This window comes from Camelus ferus, chromosome 3, assembly GCF_009834535.1.
Source record: "Camelus ferus isolate YT-003-E chromosome 3, BCGSAC_Cfer_1.0, whole genome shotgun sequence".
Lineage (NCBI taxonomy): Eukaryota > Metazoa > Chordata > Mammalia > Artiodactyla > Camelidae > Camelus > Camelus ferus.
The window spans coordinates 49,797,229-49,818,584 of NC_045698.1; the positions used below are offsets into that span (position 1 = coordinate 49,797,229).

The 21,356-nt window shown below is 36.4% G+C and overlaps 1 protein-coding gene across 1 annotated transcript in view; it reads right to left on the reverse strand.

Annotated features, from left to right (window-relative positions):
* The window catches only part of CERT1 (ceramide transporter 1), a 119,539-nt gene that overhangs the window by 18,859 nt on the left and 79,324 nt on the right, over window positions 1-21,356 (reverse strand). Inside the window, 4 exon segments of the mRNA XM_032474354.1 lie at window positions 1,822-1,899; window positions 2,412-2,504; window positions 4,940-5,026; window positions 20,743-20,835. Coding sequence (XP_032330245.1) covers window positions 1,822-1,899; window positions 2,412-2,504; window positions 4,940-5,026; window positions 20,743-20,835 — 351 coding nt within the window.

A 21,356-nucleotide genomic window follows, 5' to 3' on the forward strand; every position in this document is an offset into this window, starting at 1 on the left:
GCCAGAGCACAAGTCTGTTACTGACAACAAATACTTTAGCAAGGACAATAAATATTTGAAGACCTCAATGTTATTTTTCTTCATTTTTCCCTCTTTTGGCAGATAAAACAGTAGAAAAATCAAAAGCTTAAAAACAGAACTGAATCAATCATGAGCATCATACTTTAGAAAAAAAAATACACCAGGAAGATTTTTCTCAACTTACATACAAAAGTTACACCAGTCTTATAAAAGAGCTGGGCACCTGCCTCTCAGTGATACATTCATCTGTACTTGAAGGCTTTCAGCTGTTCTACACATCTCTACAGCTAGGGCCCAGCTCCGGGTTCTGAATTCCTCTTTCTCAGGCACCTATCAGTAGCTCACATTCTTTTCTTGCTCTTTACATTTTCTTTCATTTATAGCCTGTGTATTTCTATATGTTAAGGGAAAATGGTGACCAGTACTGATGTCTTTCAGTTAATTTGTTATTTTATCATTTTAATGCAAGGTGGAGTTTAGCAGAATAAACCAAAGTGTTCCAGTATTATCTAGTTTGGTCATTGACTTATTTGTGAAAATAAGTCACTATTTAAAAACCATGCATAAATGAATGAGCAAAAGGTAAAAAACACTGTGATAAATTTGGCTATGGGTGATTTGTGATGAAGGATTGATAAATATTCTCAAAAATGTTCGAGGAAAAAGCTACAAAAGCCAGAAAAAAATTTTTGAATCAAACTTGATTTTCTACATAGTTGAAAATTAGTGTAAATGTTATTTGTATGCCTGTTCTAAATTGACTTTTAAAAGGTTTTATTGGAATACGCTGATAAAGAAAAATAATGCAGAATAGTTTTGATTAGCTCAAAGAAATAATGTTGTTATAATGCTAATAAAAGCCCACAGATACCACATGCTAGGTTCTAGCTACATTGAAGTCCTAGCCAGATGACAGAAGCAAGGCACAGAAGCGTTAGAAAAGCTGTTCAATATTTTGCAGGTAACCAGCTTTAAACCCAGTCATTGTGACTGGAGAGCTAAAGTTCTTAACATAAAATAACATGATGCAATCCAATAAAATGCAATCGCCATAAAAACACAAAGTTGAATGGCAAAGATGTGACTTTTTTTTACCCAATGATGATGCTAAGAAAAATATTCCTCTGACGATACTTTGATTTTATCATGAGGGCAGAGATTGCAAGCATCCAGCTTCCTGTCCTAAATTCCTAAACCATACTGATATTTAATAATTTAAAATCAATTTCCATAAATTTATACAAGCAGGAATATGCATTTATAATATCCAAGGGTAATTTGCATAAGGAAAACACAACCTATTCAACAAAGCTTAGTATTATAATGGTAATAAGACATGGTAATTACACAAATTTTATTTAAAAACTTATCTCCCTGTTGAATATATTATGAGATATTTTAAATTGGATTAGAAGTGAGACTTGAAACCAGCTTTAATGCTGTAACATATCCTACAGACCATGTCCATAAAAGCTGATGAATCCTGTCTGAAGAAACAGTTATCATTTGATATTTAAACACCAGGTAACTTCTACGTTTCAATTCAATTTGAAATATTTTGGGAGTACCTCCTATATGGCAAAATTCCAAGTTATTCACAGTAGAGGATACAAAGGGCACATGCAAGCCTGACAGAGGAACTATTTAGCAGATAAGGAAGTCCTTTTTAATGCTTGTTGTTACTATTTAAAATGCAAATCCAAAACAAGTGGCCTAACCAAAAGATTTCTAGGAACCAGGAAGGCAGGCTGGAATATAGCACAGAAAGACTCAAGTCCACTCTATACATTCATACAGTACCTGGGAGCTGAATCTGTGAACATCGTCAGAGGCACTGACTAGATCAATGGAAGACATGGAGGAAGAGCGACTATAGGGCTACCAGAGACAGACAAAGAAAAAACCAAGTAATCAGAACAAAGGCACAACAGAGCATTCAGTACCAACTTCCAAACACAAGATAAAGAAAGAGAGAACAAAGCACTATATGAAACAAGCTCAGCAGCAAGTGCTGACTTCATGCACCTATTATGTGTTATGCTGCAAAATCTTTCTATAAAGAATGTAGTGCTTCTAATAATAAAAAATAAAAACACTTAACCCCAAAGAAAAAAGATTTAATATAATTGGCTATGCTTCTGATTAATTATTTTGGACAAGCCACTCCCTATCTCCCCACCCTTCTTTTCCCCTTAAATAAAAAAGAAAGAACATTATGTCCGAAGATTTCTAATGGTTTTGAAGGATGTATATGGAAGAAGACATATAATTTCAAAATATCTCATTACTTAAATTCAAGAAAAGGGAGAAAACTTATACAGCAGGAGAGTTTCATCAACAGTGAAGAACAATTTAACATACACTTTCAGTAAATTCTGCCATTACCTTACCTTTTGGACAAATCTATGAGTCCCCACAGAAGAAAAGGCATCTCCAGATGGCATGGCTGTAGGCCAATGTAACCTGACCTTTTCACTCTGTGACTAAGGAAACATATAATGTTAAATGGGAAGGTTTTAAAGTGTGTTTTGCAGTTGAGACGGGATAATATAACATTTAATTACTGGGCACTTTAGTACTTACAAATATTTGAATTATGAAGTAACATTAAAGATACAAGTCTTGCCAAATCTTGGCACTTCATGTGTCCCAATCCTCTTTCTTTAGACTCTATAGATACTACCTTAGAACAAGGATTAGTGCTCTGATTTTTGTTCCCAGTTACAATCTCTAATACCAGCATGCCACCATTTACCATAAATCAATCTTAACAGTGCTCCCAGAATAACTTCCTTATCTAAACTCTAGCCAAATTATTCCAATCATTTCACCTTATTGGCATCCTGCAGGGCTATATCATTTGAACCAGTATCATTGTTTGGTTCAGTTATGCTCCGAAGAACATATCATATATATCGCTGTCTCCCTTCCATGAAGAATGTGTATTATGCCTTCATCCCATCACCTCACTTCTGTTAAGCTGCCACCTAATCTCCTTTCTCCTCCTCAGCTTGCCTAGTTTCTTCTCACTTATTCAATAAATACCTACTAATTTTAAGGTATGAGAAATTGTGTGTGTGCTCATCTTCTAACTATGCAGAAGACAACTGGTAATTACCATTCAACACTGAACACAACGGCTAAGATCTTATTTCTCACTCACCACTTTATGGCATATCTTTCCCTGTGCTGGCAAAAAATGGAAAACAAATGTTAACTCAAAAATGTGCCACTGAAGAATACATATGAAGTGGCTGTGTTGTTGAGAGCTCTGTGCAACATCTACTGCATACAACGAGGGAAATGATCTGAACCTTTGGAACTGATTTCATCAACTAACAAAACTTACTACTCTAGAGCATGACCTCACTGTAATTATCTTTGTCATATCAACGTGCCTGGCTGTTAACAAGGAAAATCAAGGTCTGTTTAATGACTTGTTTTGTGAAGTACCTACCAGAGTGTAAAGAATAGACTGAAATTAAGTGAGTTGACAGCTCCATGACTATTACTTTATTCTAAAGCTTATAGGAGTTTTTTTTATTGATCCTCTTCAACTCCAACTCAACCACCACGCTGATATTCAATAGAGGAGCATTTTAGAGTCAGAAGCGATGATCTGAATCATCTTATCCAACTCCTTGTTTCATAGATTAGAAAACCAAGACCCAAAGAATTTAAGTGCTAAGTTTATAGCTTCATGGTTAGTGGCAAAACTAAGAGTAACTTGTCCTGACCTCAAAGTTCAGTACTCTGCCCAAAATAACACAACTTAGGTTAAAATAAAAACACAGTGAAGGGGAAAACAAACAAACAAACAAAACAAACAAAAAGCCAACCCCAAAACCATTAAAACAAAAACAAAAATCCAAAACCAAACACAATGATGCTACTTCAGATAATATTTTTGGTATCCAAAATTAGAGCTCATTTAGGAACTGAAAGTTCCCACTTGTACTGAGTACTGTGTAGCACCTTTTGGGTATGAAAAATGAGCAATAAACTTTATAAATTAATGTGATGAACTTTTCATCATTGACTTATGGAAAAAAACAATGAAAAATAAATAAGAAAAGTAAACAGCCACTACTGCAGATGACTTACCTCAGGTAGACAGACCAGTAAATGGGCACAATTGCCATGACTGCCTTAGCAATGACAGGGAGTGAACAAGACTTTTCTATGCAAGTTAATTTATAGTATAAAACTAATACACATGAGATTTATTTGCAAAATGCTTAGTCCTTAAGAATAACAAATTCATCCTTAAGTACCATCTAGTGGTAATATATGGTAACTGTGTTGTTGTAGAATTAAGGAAGGTAAAAGATCAAATTAATCTTGAAACTAGAGTTAAAGAATTTAAGAAATGCTCTCCTTCAATTTCCACAGGAGGAGCCAGGTATAACCACTGTGAATTTAATAAATGAAAAGACACTGAGCAAAGTTAAAAGTGAGGAAGTAACTAAAGGCGAAGGTAGTGAAAGCAATAAAGGAATTAATAATAAAAACTGAATGGTACTAATGTAGAAGAAAAATAAATTCATGGTCATCTTCCTTTTGAATTCATAAGGTACTTCATGAAGAGAAATTCATTGAGATTGTTTTATTCAGAGCAAATATTATGCCTTATATTAACAGAATGATAGTAAAGTTGGATATTTCAAGGGGAATAGGCAGAATATATTTCCATTTAATTTCACATTAATTACATATGCTTCCTTTAAACAATCATTGGTCTTCTTTCTATTGCTTGGAAACCGATCAATGAAGAAAGTGACTTATACAGATTTGTCTACAATTGTGAATCAATGTAGACTCAGTTCATTTTTTAGGTTATTAGATACATACTTTCCAATTCTATTTATATAAAATGACATACATCAAGGATTTTTATAACTTTTAATAATATAGATACCTGTTCTTCTATTTTATCCTGTCTGTCAAGAGCAGCTTCAACAGCATCAAAGAACTCTTCTTCATTAATCAAACTGTTTGGGCCTTCCTATTCAGACAGAAAGGGGGGAAAAAAAGCAGTTGATTCAAGAAAATTGAAAACACTGATAACCCTGGTAATTAAATTTAGGGGAAAGTTGAAAAGTGACTTGACAAAAATTTCTGAACCAGTTAGTATACTAGGCAATATCATAAAGATGAATAATATACGATCTATGCAAAATCACAAGTGTTACAATTTAATTCACTTGGTACTCAAATATTTACTGTATATTAACCTATACTGGGTTAGGGAAATAATCTAGAGTACAGGATTGGTGAACTATGAACTATGGCCTATGGGCCAATTCCAGTCCTCCGCCTACTTTCTGTATGGGCTTTAAGCTAAGAATTTCATTTTTCAATGGTTGGGAAACAAGAAAAGAATAACATATGGAAATTATATGAAATTACAATAAAGCTTTACTGGAATACAACATGCTTATTCATTTATGTATTGTCTATGTCTGCCTTCATGCTACAGTGGCAGAGCTAAGTACTTGTGACTTGAGTACTTGGCAACAGAAACCTTATAAAATTGTAGAAAGGTTTTAAGTACAAAGTTGCAGCAGAACTACCAATGAGAATGACAGATAGGATTTCTGAGGGGAATCTTCCTAAGTAAAGACAGTTATATCACGGAGAAAGAAAAGCTGAACTGATGCTTGAAAGCCTGGTTAGAATAGTATAGTGGCTTTCAGTCACCTGGGGAACTTCCTGGAGAACCTGTTAAAATGAACATTCACAGGCCCTTACTCGAAGAAATTACTTTTCAGTGGGTCTTGAGGGGAGCCAGGAATATGCATGTTTATTAAGTCCTCCAAGTGATTCTAATGCAAGTGTAGAATCTCAGTTGTATCAGAAGATAAAAGTATAAAGAATAATAGCAAAATGGAAACATAGAAGGTATGTGTATATTTTGCTGTGATAAAACAAATTAACGTGAACTTAAAGTGGAACAATAGCTTTCTTGGGGCCCAGAGTAGGCTACCCCAAAATGTGCCTCAATAGCATACTGATTATTCTGAATTAAAGTTACTTAAGAAATGGCCAATGCAAGAAAACTAGGAAATAAATTTCACATGAAAGGTGCATTCCCTGCATCTGGAGATAGGACAATATTACCAAAGATCAGGAATTCGATCTGAGAAGAAGCCTACACAAACAAACCTTGTTACTTCCTGAATTTACTACTACAAACCTAGCCTGCTTAGATTCTTCACTAATTGGGCACCCCAAACCCGTTTCCTTGTCCTATCAATTCCTTACAAATGTATTGTTCTTTTGTCGAAAAAGTATAAAAGCTGCCTGCTTTGGCCACTTCTTAGGTCCCCTTTCTATGGAATCTCCATGCACAGGAGTCAAAATTTATTTTTTTCCTGTTAATCTGTCTTGTGTCAATTTTACTATTAGGCCAGCCACAAAAACTCAAGAGAGGCAGAGGAGGAAAAATCCCCCTCCTCAACAGCTTCTTATTTTGGTAAAACCAAAGGCTGAAATGGCAGGCTTGGTTTTAAGCTTCCCTAAAATTTTAAATATACAGAATAAGACACGTGAACAACTGTGGTCTGTCTGGAATATTTCCAGTTAGACTGAAAATCCCAGTTTATCACTACTCCATTAAAAAGCAGCTAGCAACATCATCCCTCTCCTGTTGAAGGAGGGTTAATAAAATGGCCGCACTCAGGCTAACAGATTGCTCATTCTTATGCTTGCCCTTAAAACCGTCAACTGACCTGACTGACTGGTTGCTACTCACAGTTCCAGGCCCATTGTTTAAACTAAAGCTACTGATCTTACTGTTTCTACTTTATTCCAGTAATTGAAAGTAATAATCATGCTTGGTCTCTGAGCCCTTCTCCAAGGAGGTCACAGGGCTGTAACCTTACAAAATAGCCTGAATTGCCAAGAAGACCACACCTTGAGTGCTTACAAGATAAAGAGATCTAACCACTAGCCTCTGTAGAATTGGTCCCCTGGAGGCATCATGATGCCATTTTAAGTCTTCTGATGAGAAAATGATTCTGTTGATTGTTATCAATGCTTTATTGTTTGAGCTGTGGCTATATAATCACCCAACCCCATCCACAAGGTGGGTTCAATTTTAAAGGCACTAGCCTGCTCTGAGTCCCCTTTGCCTGGGCAAAGCAATAAAACTGCCTCTTTTCTTCTAAGCTCCAAGACCTTGTCTCTGGGTTATTTGGCTCATCAGGGACCGGAGCCGATATTTCAGCAACACTATCACAACCTGGGGCCACACAAGAGTGGGAGGAACTATGCTGTAATGTTCCCTTCATTTGGCACAGGCACATCAGAAATCTTGATTTAATGCAGTAGTTCTTGTAGAGTTATGAAGATCCTTCAAAACCCACTTCAAAAAACTCCCCAACTTTTAACTACAACACGTACAGAAGAGTGTACAACTCAATGGATTACTGAACTCGAGCAAGACCTTGTAGGGAACTCTTGGGCACAAAAGCCTTTTGATGTCCTCTGTTTCTTATTTGCAGGATAAAGGCTTCAGCCTCCTAGACCTCTGAGTTCCAAAAAGCAGATTCAACTACGGAAGGGAAGGAAAGCAGAAATGAGGAGCACTCAAAAAATAATAGTGCAGTGTGAGACAGAGTTCTAGTTCCTCCTCAAGGAATATACATAACAATATATCTGAGTTCTTAGGAACTCAGAGGCTCCTACCCAGGTAGAGGATGGCAACTTCAGGGTTAGCACAAAATTCCTGGAACACCACCCTGTTACCTCACCACCAGCCTATCAGAATAACGTCACACTCTGCAGCCCTCACACCAAATTTTGCCTATAAAAACTTCTCCCTGAAAACCATACAGGAGTTTGGGGTATTTGGGACACAAGCCACCCATTCTCCTTGCTTGGCCTTGCAATAAACCTTTCTCGGCTCCAAACTCCGATGTTTTGGTTTGTTTGGCCACACTGTGTGGCGGGCAAAGGAACTCTTGTTAGGTAACATTTCCATTAAATGAATCTAACCGCACGGGAGCAAAATGTACTACGCCAAAGTGTCTCTTTGGCACACAGATTACTTTGAACTAAAAAACAATCAAGGCCCAGAAGACTCAGCAAGAAACTTTGATCTCTTCCTCTTAACTGACTAAAAAAATTTAGATAGAGGGAATCCTGGAATAGAGCTATCACCAGAGATACCTACAAAGAATATGCGATAGGTACTATTGGGGACACGCAGCAGGGCCTAGAGACCAGCGTCTACAGCGTCCACTGTTTCTGCATAGCCCACCAAACATCTGCTTTTCCATCTTCATGTGAATTGCCTTTTCCCCCCTTTTAAGTTCCAAACCACTACTTCAACATCTTTTGTCTTTAGCTGAAGATGATATTTAAGGTGAGGGTTTCACCAATTTTGATGAGTTTCTCAGTTTTCCTGGATTTCTCCCATATACACGTTATTAAACTTTGATTTTCTCCTCTTAACCTGTCAATTTAATTCTTAGACCAGCCAGAACTTAGAAGGGTAGAGAAAAATTTATTCCTCACTGACACAACCATCTAATGACTAGCTGGATCATGAAAAAGAATAGAAACACCAGTTTTGAGGCATCTCTCCCCAGGACTCCCTTTGTCAAAACATTTCAGACACTCAAAGGACAGCAGTATCATGCTGGTCTCTGTTGACAGCAGAAAAATAGAAAATATCAAAAATCTACTCTGAACTGAAGCATATTTTCTAATGATTTTTAAATTCTATTGATCATAACCACACCTACACTTTTAAAAATTGTAATACTCATTCAATCATGTCAGAGCCTCAGCAGTCTCCCAACTGGGAGCTACAGTATTACAAATTTTTACTTTGACAAATGAAATGGGAAAATAAGACAGGTACATTTTTCCTCTGATGGCAAATCTGAGAAAGAACTAAAGTAATTGGAATAAATTTTCCTTTATTAAAAAACAAACCAATCCCTTTATCTCACCATGCTTACCAAAGAAAAGAGCTATTTATTGCTAAATCTATGGGACACTTCACAGTTTTTAACTTATCTGCCCTGTTAGCAGTCTTTGTTAGGTTACTGTCTGTTTGGAGCCTTCCTCCCCCGAGGACAACCTAATTTCCTACTCCTGCTCCAAGTGAGCACTCTTCTTGGGCTCCCGTGCAGGCTCCTCCCCCTCTGCTTATCCCTTAACCATGAGTGCGTCTCGGGTTCCATACTGGCTTTCCTCACAGCACCACTACTCATTTCTATGACTTCAGTCATCATTTGATGACTCCCAAATTCACAGCCTGTCTATCTTTCTCCTAAGTGTTAGATCTTTATATCTAATAATATATAATACGTAATCATTGGGTGAATGTATCAACTCATATGCAATGTGTCTAAAACCTGTTCTTCCCTCACCTCCATGCCAACCTATCTAAGGCAGAAACCTGGGCCTGTTTCTGAATTCCTCCTTTTTCCCTCACTCAATCACCACACGCTTCAATTCTACTTTGCAAATACATGATTTGTCCATGTCTCTTCTTACTGCTCTATCCTAATTTAGACTATCTTCAATTCTCACCTGTATTAATGGAAAAGTCTCCAAGCCCCCGTCACAACTGTCAACTGCAATCCTCTCTGCTCACTGCAGGAAGTAAGAATGATTTTTCTAAATAGTAAATCTGAAAACTTCACATACTTAAAACCCGATGCCTGAGGATACTGGTTCCTGCAGACTTTTCTGGCCAGTCAGGCCACTCCCTGCTCTTGATCAGCTCCACTCTCCACAGATAAGTACTTTCTTTACCTTCCCCTGTGGCTAAATGCTCTTTTGCTTCTGGTCTCCAAATGTTTTTCTTCACAGTCCCTACAAGCAAACACTTCCTAGGCTGTTCACCTGGTTAACATATACTCAGCCTACTTAAGGTTTTAGCTCATCTGTTACTTCATGTGGAAGCCACCACTGACTCAACATCCTCCCAGTGTTAAAATGTTTTATAACATACTTTGTTCTAACTGCCTGTTAACTACTTTATGTTCCCATTACACATTCGCTAAGGCCCTCATGCAGGATTCTTGTTTGCCTTATTCCTTGCAATGTTACCCATGCCTAGCACAGTGTCTTCATTACAGTTAAGTCTTAAGGAATGCATTTAAAATGATAAAATTATTTGAGACTACAGATGAAAGACAAATTTGTTCAATAACTAGAATATTATGAATGCCTGACAAGAACCAAAATAAAGTCATATTTTGAATTAGTGTCTAAAATTCATGCAAATGTAGTATGGATACAAGCAAATATAGATGGTTTAAAACTCCAAAAGAAAGGGAGAAAAAAATTTAAAAACAGACCCTAGTTTATTTAAGAAATGTATAACTTGATACCACAGGGATGTGAAATAGAATTCATTTTTTATGGCAAGACAAAAAAATTCAAATAAAATTTCTCTGCCCTATGGCCTCCTCTTTCCCCTCTACTGTGTACTGCATATCTGCATTATATATCTTGACCAAACCTCCCCCACAGGCAGAAATACCTGCCCAAACCAAAAGAGCAACATTCTCCTCATATCAACAAGACATAAAAAGATAACCTTCCTTCTGGATCTTGTAAGGGGTCACATGACCCACCACTTGGTATTTGCAGAACTGGATTGTGTAAACTGTCAATAATACTTCATTTGACGTACAGCCCTCTGTCTCAAAAAACATACATAACTATGCTTTGACTTCTAATGGGCAGAACAGTTTTCCTCAATTTGGCTCGAATAAAATTTTCCATTTCTTTCTCATACTGACTGATTAATTTTTCATTGACATGCATAGCACAGCCAGCAGGAAATCAGAGATGCCCACTGAAGTGTACCCGGAACCAGCATTCAGTATCAACATGGGCCCACTGAGCTTCTCAGTACTCCTCAGGTGTTCCAGTGAGTTCTCCTAACATCTGGATCTCATTTGAGTGATGATCCCCCAAATTTTAATTCGAGCTGTTTCACTTAAGCCTCAGAATCTTTTTCATTTTCTTTAGTTTTTTTGGGGGGGGGTATGAGGAGGTAATTACATTTGTTTATTTATTTATTGTTAGAGGAGGTACTGGGGATTGAACCCAGGACCCTGTGCATGCTAAGCATGCACTCCACCACTTGAGCTATACCATCCCCCCAAGACTCAGAGTCTTAAGGCACACCAGTGCATTTCCTAGGCAGGATGTAGAGGGTCTGGGCAAGCAGCCCATGGAAATAGAGGTGGCTGAGTTTGTTAAATTTAGCTGAAACTGGAAAAATAAAAAAAGAGTTGATATATGGTCTGAACAAAGCTTTTGCTAGTGAAATGAAAGACTGAATTATTCAGCTCTGAAGAACAAGGGAGACCCACTACAACCATTAAGTAAATACTGCTGGTCCAGGTTGCAAGACAGAGCTGATCACCTAGTGCCCCAAGCACCCAAGGATGTTTTACGCTGTCACAGAAAGAAATCAAGCCATGTAAAGGAGTCAACCAGCCCAAGGGTAACTCCTTGGGGAGCCAGACTCAGAAGCTGCACACATTCGATCCACCACACTGTCCTCAGAAAGTTGTTCAGATCATATCTCATACCGCACATCTGAATTAGGCTATGAAATTAATCATGGGAGATTGTGCCTCAAAGGGCAAACAGCTCCCTGATGGACAGTCACCTACAGGAATACCATCTGGGTTTATGTATGCGTGCAAGTACTTAATTGGGAACTAAAGGTAATCAGTCCCTGAAGCGGCCAAGATATGATACTTTTGGCATGACCAAACTGATTTTTGCTCACAGTTAAAGTGGCAGTCTTCTGGATCTGTGCCTTAAGAGTCTACTCGAAACAGTGGTAAGAGTTTTTTCTCTTTTCTGAAATTACACTAGCAGGGAAAAATATTTCTACAGCTAGCTTCTTGGATCCTTTGAATTTGAAAGTCTACCAAATTGTTCACATTTAGAGAGCTCTCATCTTAAACTACTGTACCTATTGTAATTGGTATACAGAAGCCCCAAAAGGCTTCAAAATTTCAAAACGGCCTCAACGAAAGATTTGTTGTAGAAGGCTAATGAAAGATTAATGGTTTAAGAGGTATCTAAAACTTTAATTACTGCTTCCCTGAGACGGGAAGGGGGCAAGGCACAGCCATTTAAGGAACAACACAACAATTAACACAAGGATGGCTAAAGATTCAACCCCCAGTAGGCCTTGAGGCTCAAGACGGTGGGAGATTTGACTTCCTTAAGCTTCATTATATGCTCACTGTAACATATTAGCATGATGAATAACATGCCCACAGGCATCATGGCAGTCTCAAGGCTAGCCACAAAAGGTCAAAGAGTGGGAAATGGCCAATTTCCTGGGAATCCCAGCCCCTTCCCCAGGCTAGCTAGACTGGTCCTTCCACTTATTAGCATATGAAGCTACGAAGCCCATAAAAACTGGCAACACTGCCCTTCACGGGCCTCTTTCTCTCTCCCCTTTCAGAGACAGGCCTGCACTCTGTTTATGGAGTGTGTACCTACTTTTACGCTAATGTGAGCACCCAACCCCCACACTTCGTGGACTATCTCTTGCCTTTCGATGATGTCTCTCTCTAAATAAATTTACCTTTACTCAACTGTGTCTCGCTCTTTAATTCTTTCCTGCGCAAAGCCAAGGACCCACACTTGGCAGGGCACAGTCCCAGGGGCTCAACGGAAGCCTGGGACATGGCCCTCCTCATGCCCCATATTCGTTTTTCCGGCATCACCTCCATCCTTCTTTGAGTACTCAATTCTAGTAATTTTTTGTCTAAATTGCCTTTCCTCTCAGAAGACACTCCTTTAAACAGTTACCTCTAGACATGGGACTAGGTGAGACTGTAGGAAAGTCTCTTCAGATCAAAGGCCTAACTGAGGACCACAGTTAAGTTAATTCTTAAACCCAGGGAGAATCCTCAAAAGTATCCATAAATGGATTACCAAGATAAGGAGGTCACCAGTCTGACTAGAATGACCATAGCTGATATTCGGGGCCTGGTAGATTTTTTTTGGGTGGGGAGAGGTGCCTTCTCCCCTAAGCTAAATGAGGGAAAGTAAAACAGTCCAAGGTAGTTGAACGGGTATGTGAGTCCTTCAACATCATTGAGGTGGCCACCCAATTCTTTGAGGAAAAAAAGAAACAACAACAACAACAAAAAACAAAAACAGTGTCCTTATTTTTCAAATCTAGTCTTTATAAGTTCAGAGGTGTGGCTCCAGAAACAAACCAAAGCCCACCAATCGTTTTACCACTCCCCAAACTTCCCCTATTTATCTTAAGAGGCTTAAGTAATGAGAAAAAATCTTTTTCTGGCCTTAAGGGGACAAAGTTATTCTATGAGGAACTTGTATTTCTCTTCCTGTATCTTTAAGATACAAATGTTCTACTCGGTCTTCTCCAGGAACCCTTATCTCTGTTACCTTTTTAAAATGCAAATTTCAGAAAAACAGGGCAGATAACTAGGTATTTGATTTGTCAAAGACAAACAGAAATCTTAAGTGTCTTCTCCATAAATATTAGCAGAAAGGGTTTAGACATCTAGACAGGTGACTGATTTGTCCCAACTGCTTTTTATATGGTTGCACCTGATTCCTGGCTGAAACTTTGAAATAGGAACTATGGGGTCTCTGTGTTTGTGTGTTTCTTCGTTATCTATGTATGTGTGTTGTAGATGTGTGGTACTGCCAAAATTAATTTGTACAAGAGAAACAGAACAGGACCTGCATGTGAGGTCCTCCCTGGTATAAATCCTCTCTGTGTCCCCCATTTCTTGTTTATAGGAAATAGGCGTCCTTGACCTTCTCTGAGTTCCAAAGGGCAGATTCAAACAGTTGCTTATCAAGGAAGGGAGGGAATGCAGAGACAAGGGAGTAACAGTCAAGAGACAACAGTGCAGCCTTGGGGCAGGGTCTTGGTTCCTCCTCGAGGAGTATACATAATAATGTATCTTTGAGCCCTCATCCAGGTGGAGGGTAGTAACTTCAGGCTCAGCACAAGATTCCTGGATCGCCGCCCTGTTACCTCGTCACCAACCAATCAGAAGAAAGTCACACACCCTGCAGCCCCGCCCCCAGATTTTGCCTATAAAAACTTTCCCCCCCAAAATCTGAGCACAAGCCACCCATTTTCCTTGCCTGGCCCTGCAATAAACCTTTCTCTGTTCCAAACTCCAATGTTTTGGTTTGTTTGGCTTCACTGTGCATCCAGCACTTGAACTTTTTTTCTTCAGTAACAGGAGCGCCACTTAATTGGCTTAAAGGAAATTAAGTGCTTATATAAATACTCAAAAATATAAGAGAAACTGGCCAGAATGAATTTCAGGTTTATGTGATTTAGGAAATATTTGGTATTGAATTACTATCTGGTTTTAAAACTAGTTTAAGCTTGTTGGTTTAATTAATACAGATATGCCTTTAGAGTGATCAATATTAAGTATAATACTTTTATTGTACCTAGGTTTACCAGAAATCAAATAAAATATTATTACTCCTGTTACAAAGTTTGTCAGCAAGAAAAAATAACAATATGACAAACGTTTTTAACTCTTTAGATATAGCTGTTTTGGGATTGTCTATCTAAAATATAAAATATTCTTTCCAGATTTTTGTAAGTTGAAAGTTCATAGTTGTGTTAAATTAACTTAAATAATGGGAATCCACTGAATACTCAGATCATTTCCAGATAAGATACTGGGACATTAATTATTGAACATAGGCTTCTTTTCTTAGTGAAACTAAAGATATTTAGGAGCATTAATATGTTTGATGCTCACTAAGACATTTTCTGTAAGAAAGTGCATGTTTCCTAGAAACCGTAAGTGTTATTTATAAGCCTGCCAATCTACAGTAATGTAAAATGACAGTTCATAATTGCTTACTTTTTAGTTTTTACTAGAAACTAGGTTTTAAGGTTAAGAATTATAATATATGTAACTAAAGCTACAAAATAATAAGGAAATATTTCAGCAGAGAAAATGAGAATCGTGTTTTCAGTGAAAGAACGTATCAGAAATGGAAATGCATTTTTTTTTTCAAAGTGAAAAAAGGGATAGTTTTATCCTAGAGCTGGAAAAGAAAAAGGACAAAACAATATGCATACAGAAAGCTGTAGAAGGTCTGAGGAAAAGGAACACTGAGAAAAGAGTTTTATACATGGTCAGGACTGGCTCAGATAAGACTGAATTTAATTAAGAAAATAAATTTTAAAGGTAAAGTGGTACAAAATCTGAATTTATTTTTCTAAGAACAAAGTATTCTTGAAGTATCAAGCTGCTTCTGATAACAGACTGTATGAATTTCTTTGTCTTTAAGTGATTTATTACAACCTTTGAGATCTTTTACTGTCACTTTGGTTAAAAGAATGGGTATTGTTTCACAGTGACCTATGATTCTATTTGCCAGGTGTTTTGAAACTTTGATATTTTTGACAAACTTTATTTTACAAAGATCAAATTCTAAATAAAGTTCATCTGATCTCTAGTTAACTTTAAGGTTTCCCAAAGGGTTCCTGGAACATCTCAAAATATTTTTTTTCTCCATCTCAGAGAGGAATATTTAACCAATCAGACTTGTTTGGTATGTTAAATTACATGTGAAGCATTGTCAAATGAGTGGTGATAAGACTTTTAGGTTGTATCATATGGGTAAATATTACTAATAGAGATATTCTAGAAATTATATGGAACTCCTAAATATCTGATATGTCCTGGTAAAATGGTATCAGTCATAATTCTAGTACTTATCATAAATTGTTGTATGTCACAGCAGTAACCAAGTTTATTTGTCAATTGCATTGCAATCAGGTCTTTAACCTTGACTTTTAAATTACTGTCTTTTTTCATTTATGGATAATTACTATTTTACTCTGATGTTTTTGCAAAAATGCTTCATCTTCAATGAGATTCACAGAAAGGACTTTTTGACAAGTATAGGTTTCTGATAACTTTCAGATCATACTGCTAAACAGGGTAAGAAATAAAAGAATTCTGATGGAAAACCTGATAGCTTCATAAAATTGTTAATAGAAGATTAAGATCAAGGATTATCTGCATAAAAGTAAGTGAACTTATGAGTATGGTTATAACTTTTGGTTTTTTATCTGAAATATTACTGGCTTTTAATCTGTTTTCCAGATACATGGAAACCTTCAAATTATACCTCTGTGTATAGAATTAAAACATTTATGTTTCCTTTCAACTTAATTACTTCAGAATTTGGAAACTCTTAGGTTCCTAGCAGTTTTCTCAGGTATATAAGGAAGGCCACTCCTAACAAGTGCACGAATCTCAAGGTATTTGGGGGACCTTGAGAAGAGAGGAGTTCACCCAAATCTATCACTCAAATCTACAGAGATGACAGGAGGAATCTGTGACATGCCCTTGGTGTGGCTTTCCAGGGCTTGAGAGGTTTTTTTTTTTTTTTTTTTTTTTTTTTTTTTTAAAAAAAAAGTTCAATCTGAGATTTCTTATGAAAGTTCCAGCACAGCAAATGTAAAGAGTCCATGTGGTCAATTTACCAGACATTTTCCAAACAAATTAATCTTAATTTGGCTATGGTAGAAATCAGGGTAATTATAGAGAAAAAGATTATGTTTCAGTGGGTATTAAACACTAGTGAGGTTTGTATTTACTACTGCCTAAGGCTCACTTCCCAGATAGTTCTTTGTTGTTATACTATTGTAAAGTTTAGTTATTAAAAGGATACTCTAAGTTTGTTTCTGAAGCTTATCACAGTAATCTAACTTTGGATGAACATCAGATGTGCCATGATCTGCAACCAGATTACTCATACTGGAAAAGACATCAGACAAAGGACTCTTTACAGCCACATTGGAAGGGACTTTATCAGGCCTTCTCTCCTGAATCAATTGCAACCCCTGTTTCTCATACTCAACTTGAACAAAGACCGACACTACCAGACCAGGATGAGAAGATGATGACATCGGAAGTAGAAAGCTTACCCAAGATGCTAAACCAGCCTGAATACTGATTACTTTGACAAATGCTCATACTTTTCTTTTTCATTTTTGTGCTCACACTTTTGCTTATGAACCAAATGTATTTCTTTTTTTGGGGTTCAATCATTCCCAAGTTTCAAAAAAAAATCAGTCCAAGTACTGGGTTTGTGGCCAAATATGTCTAGTACTATGTCTAGTACTCCTAGGTTGCCTTGGTAGATTTCTTCTCTCCAAGGCTCTAACTAGATGGCCCTCAGAAATTTTATTGTAAAAGAAACAAACTCAAGCACCATGCAAGCTAATGTTACCACCAATAACACTAAGTGAGACCCTCTTACACAGCCAGTTAATGATGCCTGTTCTGAACCTGGCCACAAATAGTCCTTTTCACTAGATGTGAATATTTGGTAGCTCCTAACAGGACTCAACAGATTTATGGAACAAGTTTATGACCGTGGCTCTCCCTAGGTTGGTTAGGAAGATACATAACTGCTTTTCTTTGGACCCAAGGTCACTAATAGTTAGCCCTGGAAACAGCCCTTGTCAATCTGTGATTTCAACCGTAATATGAGGGTGCTGGTTTGTATCAGTTTTCCAGTGGTGTGACCTTATTTAGCCACGATGTTTGTTAACTCATCTTATGACACATGAAGTCATATTTCCACTCTGAACGATCCTCTTCCCAGTTTAGAGGCAATACTAGGAAAATGGTTTGATTCATGAGGATCTTGGTTTAAATCTTTGCTAATGACATTGCTGGTCCAATTGGCAATTTTAATTACAGTTTGTGAACTTATATGGTGATATAATTTCTTGCCTTTCATGCAGTGTGTCACCTGCTCATACTAAGATAATGAATGTCTACACAACTTGAAACTATAGATCACATCTGTAGTTCTCTATAACATAATGGCATACACAACACACATGTGAGGAAAACTGGCTTAAGTTTTATTGGACAACGTAGAACCACTCTGGCATAGAGAGACCAAAAACATTTGATCACCTAATGCTTTTAATCAAAAGATTAATGATCAAAAAAGGGAAATTGTGAAATAAAATGTATTTTATGGCAAGACAAGAAAAATTTAAACATAAACAAATTTTCTCTGCCTTCTGGCTCCCTCTTTCCTCTCTACAGTGTACTGTGTATTTGCACTATGCATCAACCAAGCCTCTCGCAATGCCAGAAATACCCGCTCAACCCTAGAAAGCAACATTCTCCTAGCATCAACAAGATAACTCCTTAAAACATAACTTTCCTTCTTGACCTTGTAAGGAGTCACATGATCTACCACTTTGTACCTACAGAACTGAATTGTGTAAACTGTCAGTAATATGACTGATGTACATTTGATGTACATACATTTGATGTACAGCCCTCTGTCTCAAAAAACTTACATAACTGTGCTTTGACTTCTAATGGGCATAACAGTTCTTTGAGCTTTCTAAGATGCTGTTCCCAGGTTATAATACTCAAGTGGCTCCAATACAATTTTCCATTTCTTTCTTAGATCAACTCATTAATTCGTTGTCAACAGGGAGATAGTGAGAAAAAAAATGAAGTACTCCTGTTTTCTTCATTAAAAGTGAAAGAGAGAGGTGCATTTCAAATGGGGAAGGGGAAAGGATGGTTTTATTCAACAAATGCCACTGGAACAAAATACAGATTCTTACATTCCACTGTAATTTTTAAAAATCCAGATGTATTAATATATTTAGAAGAGACTATTTTTAAAAAAAAGGAAAGAAAATACAGACAATTATTTTAAGTAGTATATGAAAGGATTTCCATCTAAAATGGAACTGGAGGATGTGAATTGGAGAATCTCATGCATGTGCCCTCTGAAGAATGAAACTTAAGAACTAGAAAATGACTTCCTGTAAATGCCTGATCTACAGAAGACCGAGTCTTGTCTCCTGACCAATGACCATCTGCCAAGAATGTCCCCTCATCCTCAAGCCAATGAACTTACTGCTTGGACCCTGGCTGGACTCTCCTTGTCTTTGCATTCCTTGCTCAAAAATACAGCCAGTCCCAAACCATCAAAAGGACTGCCTGTAACTTTTTACTGCACACATCTCCCAAATTTCAATTCCTTGCTATTCCCAAATAAACTCATTTTGGTCATTTGAGCATGCCTCAGTTAACTTCTTTAGGTGGACAAAAGAATGCTTTTTAAAACATGGTAACAAATGTAGAGATAAGTATCTCCAAAAAACTGTGAGTTAATTACATGAAAGTATAAAACTTTTTATATGGCAAAACCAACAATCAAAAAGATTTTTTAAAAACTATAAAAGGAAGAAAATAATTGAGAAATGAAAAGCCAATCCTACACATTTTCTAAATCAATAGAGGGGAAAAAAACACTAAATCCTAAAAATAAAAATTTTAAGGAACGTGGACTTGAGTCATTAAAGAAACGCAAATGACCAATAAACATTTTTTAAAGAAAGCCTAAATCACATAAATAAAGCAATTTCAAAAAAAAAAAAAAATGAGAAGCTAATAAACACATATACTTAGCACAAGAACCCTCTTCCCTCCACCCTGCTCCCTTCCCCTGAAATAAAACCTGTGTTGACAAAAGCGGAGATAAACAAATATAACATTATAGTTACATACTGCTAGTGGGACATACAGAGGCACCACGTATTGTTAAATTAAAAAGACAGATTTTCTATAATCTTCTAATGAAAATCTTATTTATAACATGAAAAAATAGGGTAATTTTAAAAAGCTTAGAGTTCCCCCCAAAATAAACCTAAAATAGCAAAACAATCTGCTTAGCTTCAGGATAAAAATTAAAGTTGTAATAGCTTACATTTCAGTAATCCAGACTTTTAAAACTTCAGAGGATAGTTAATTACATAATTTTTACACATTCTAGAAGGAATGCATTGACAACTTAGTAATTTTAAAATATTACCACTTGAGGCTCATACTATGGATTTTAACAGTTGGAAATCAGTTCCAACATAAAAACACTGTCAACAGCAAATCTTTTTTTCCTTTATAGAATAAAAATGGCAAGAAATTTTTCTTCTACTTTCTTAAATATAATTTAACTTTTTATCATTCTACTTCTGTTTCAATGACACTCCTTGCCACTTCATTTTTCAAATGTTCATTTCTGGAATAGCAACAACATTAATAATAATTACCAGATATAACTTACACTTGTTTTTATTTAAAGAAGTATCACAGAAAAACAGTATATAAAATTTTAATATATACGTGTGAATATGGAGAAGCAGAATTTACTAACTGCTTAACAAATAACTAAAAGGGGAAAGAAGTTGGTTTCAGATATTTTTCAAACATAAAAGCAAGGCAATTAAAACAGTTCATACCCTGCTATGGATAAGACCTCATAGTATATAGTAGAGACTAAAATCTTTTGCCTGTAAAGTTCTCAGGTTTTTCCTCTGTAGATTGCTTTTATTAAAATAATAATAATGATGATGATGATGATGATGATGACATTAGAAGGTAATATCAAAAGTATTATCCTTACAGGGGAGACGAAAACTTATCCTATAAAGTGGACAGGCCCAGTAATGAGGCTTTTAAAGGCTATACTAAACTTTACAGGCAATAAAAAAACAAGTCTGTTTCAGAGTAAGCCAACCATATATACATTATGAAATATTTAAGATATTTAAAGGCTATAAAAGTATTATATAAAAATTAATCACTTTTGTGATATAAATATATATATGTATGTCCTATGAGTTTCTCTTTCTAAGATCATATAATTTCATACCTCATAATCTGGTCCTCCAAAGTGGGATTTTTTCTTAAGTTCTGTCATGGCATTTTTGTATGCTTCCTCTGTTCTTCTTCTCTTCTCAGTTTCCTGTTTAAAAAAACAAAACATAGCAAGTGAAAAGTTTATCAAGTGAAATGAGGATTTTCTCTGCATTTCATCAAAATTTTAGATTTTGGACAAAATAACACCACTCTTTTGAAAAATGAGTATTACTCTGCCCAAGAAAACACTTCTCTGGGCTATATATCACACAAGAGCTAACATTTAAATCATCACTAAGATCACCTTATTGACAGGTTATATATTTAAATAGATTAAATAACTACTGAAGAGTCTACACTTTAAAAAAAATTAAAAAGATAAATTAGTACCAGAGAAATGCCTACAACAATTAATTTTGTTACAGAGAAAAAAATGCAAATAATGGATGCCAGGAAGAAAATAAGTCAATAATTGGTAGAATCAATAAATGCTAAAAGATAAATTTCTTACACTTTCCCACTGCTGGTTAAAATTATTTTAGAGCTGAAAAGGAGCTTCGATTACTACTTTAATACTCTCCTTTTATAGATAAGGTCTATAGCTCTAAGTTTGCCAAAAGATCCAAG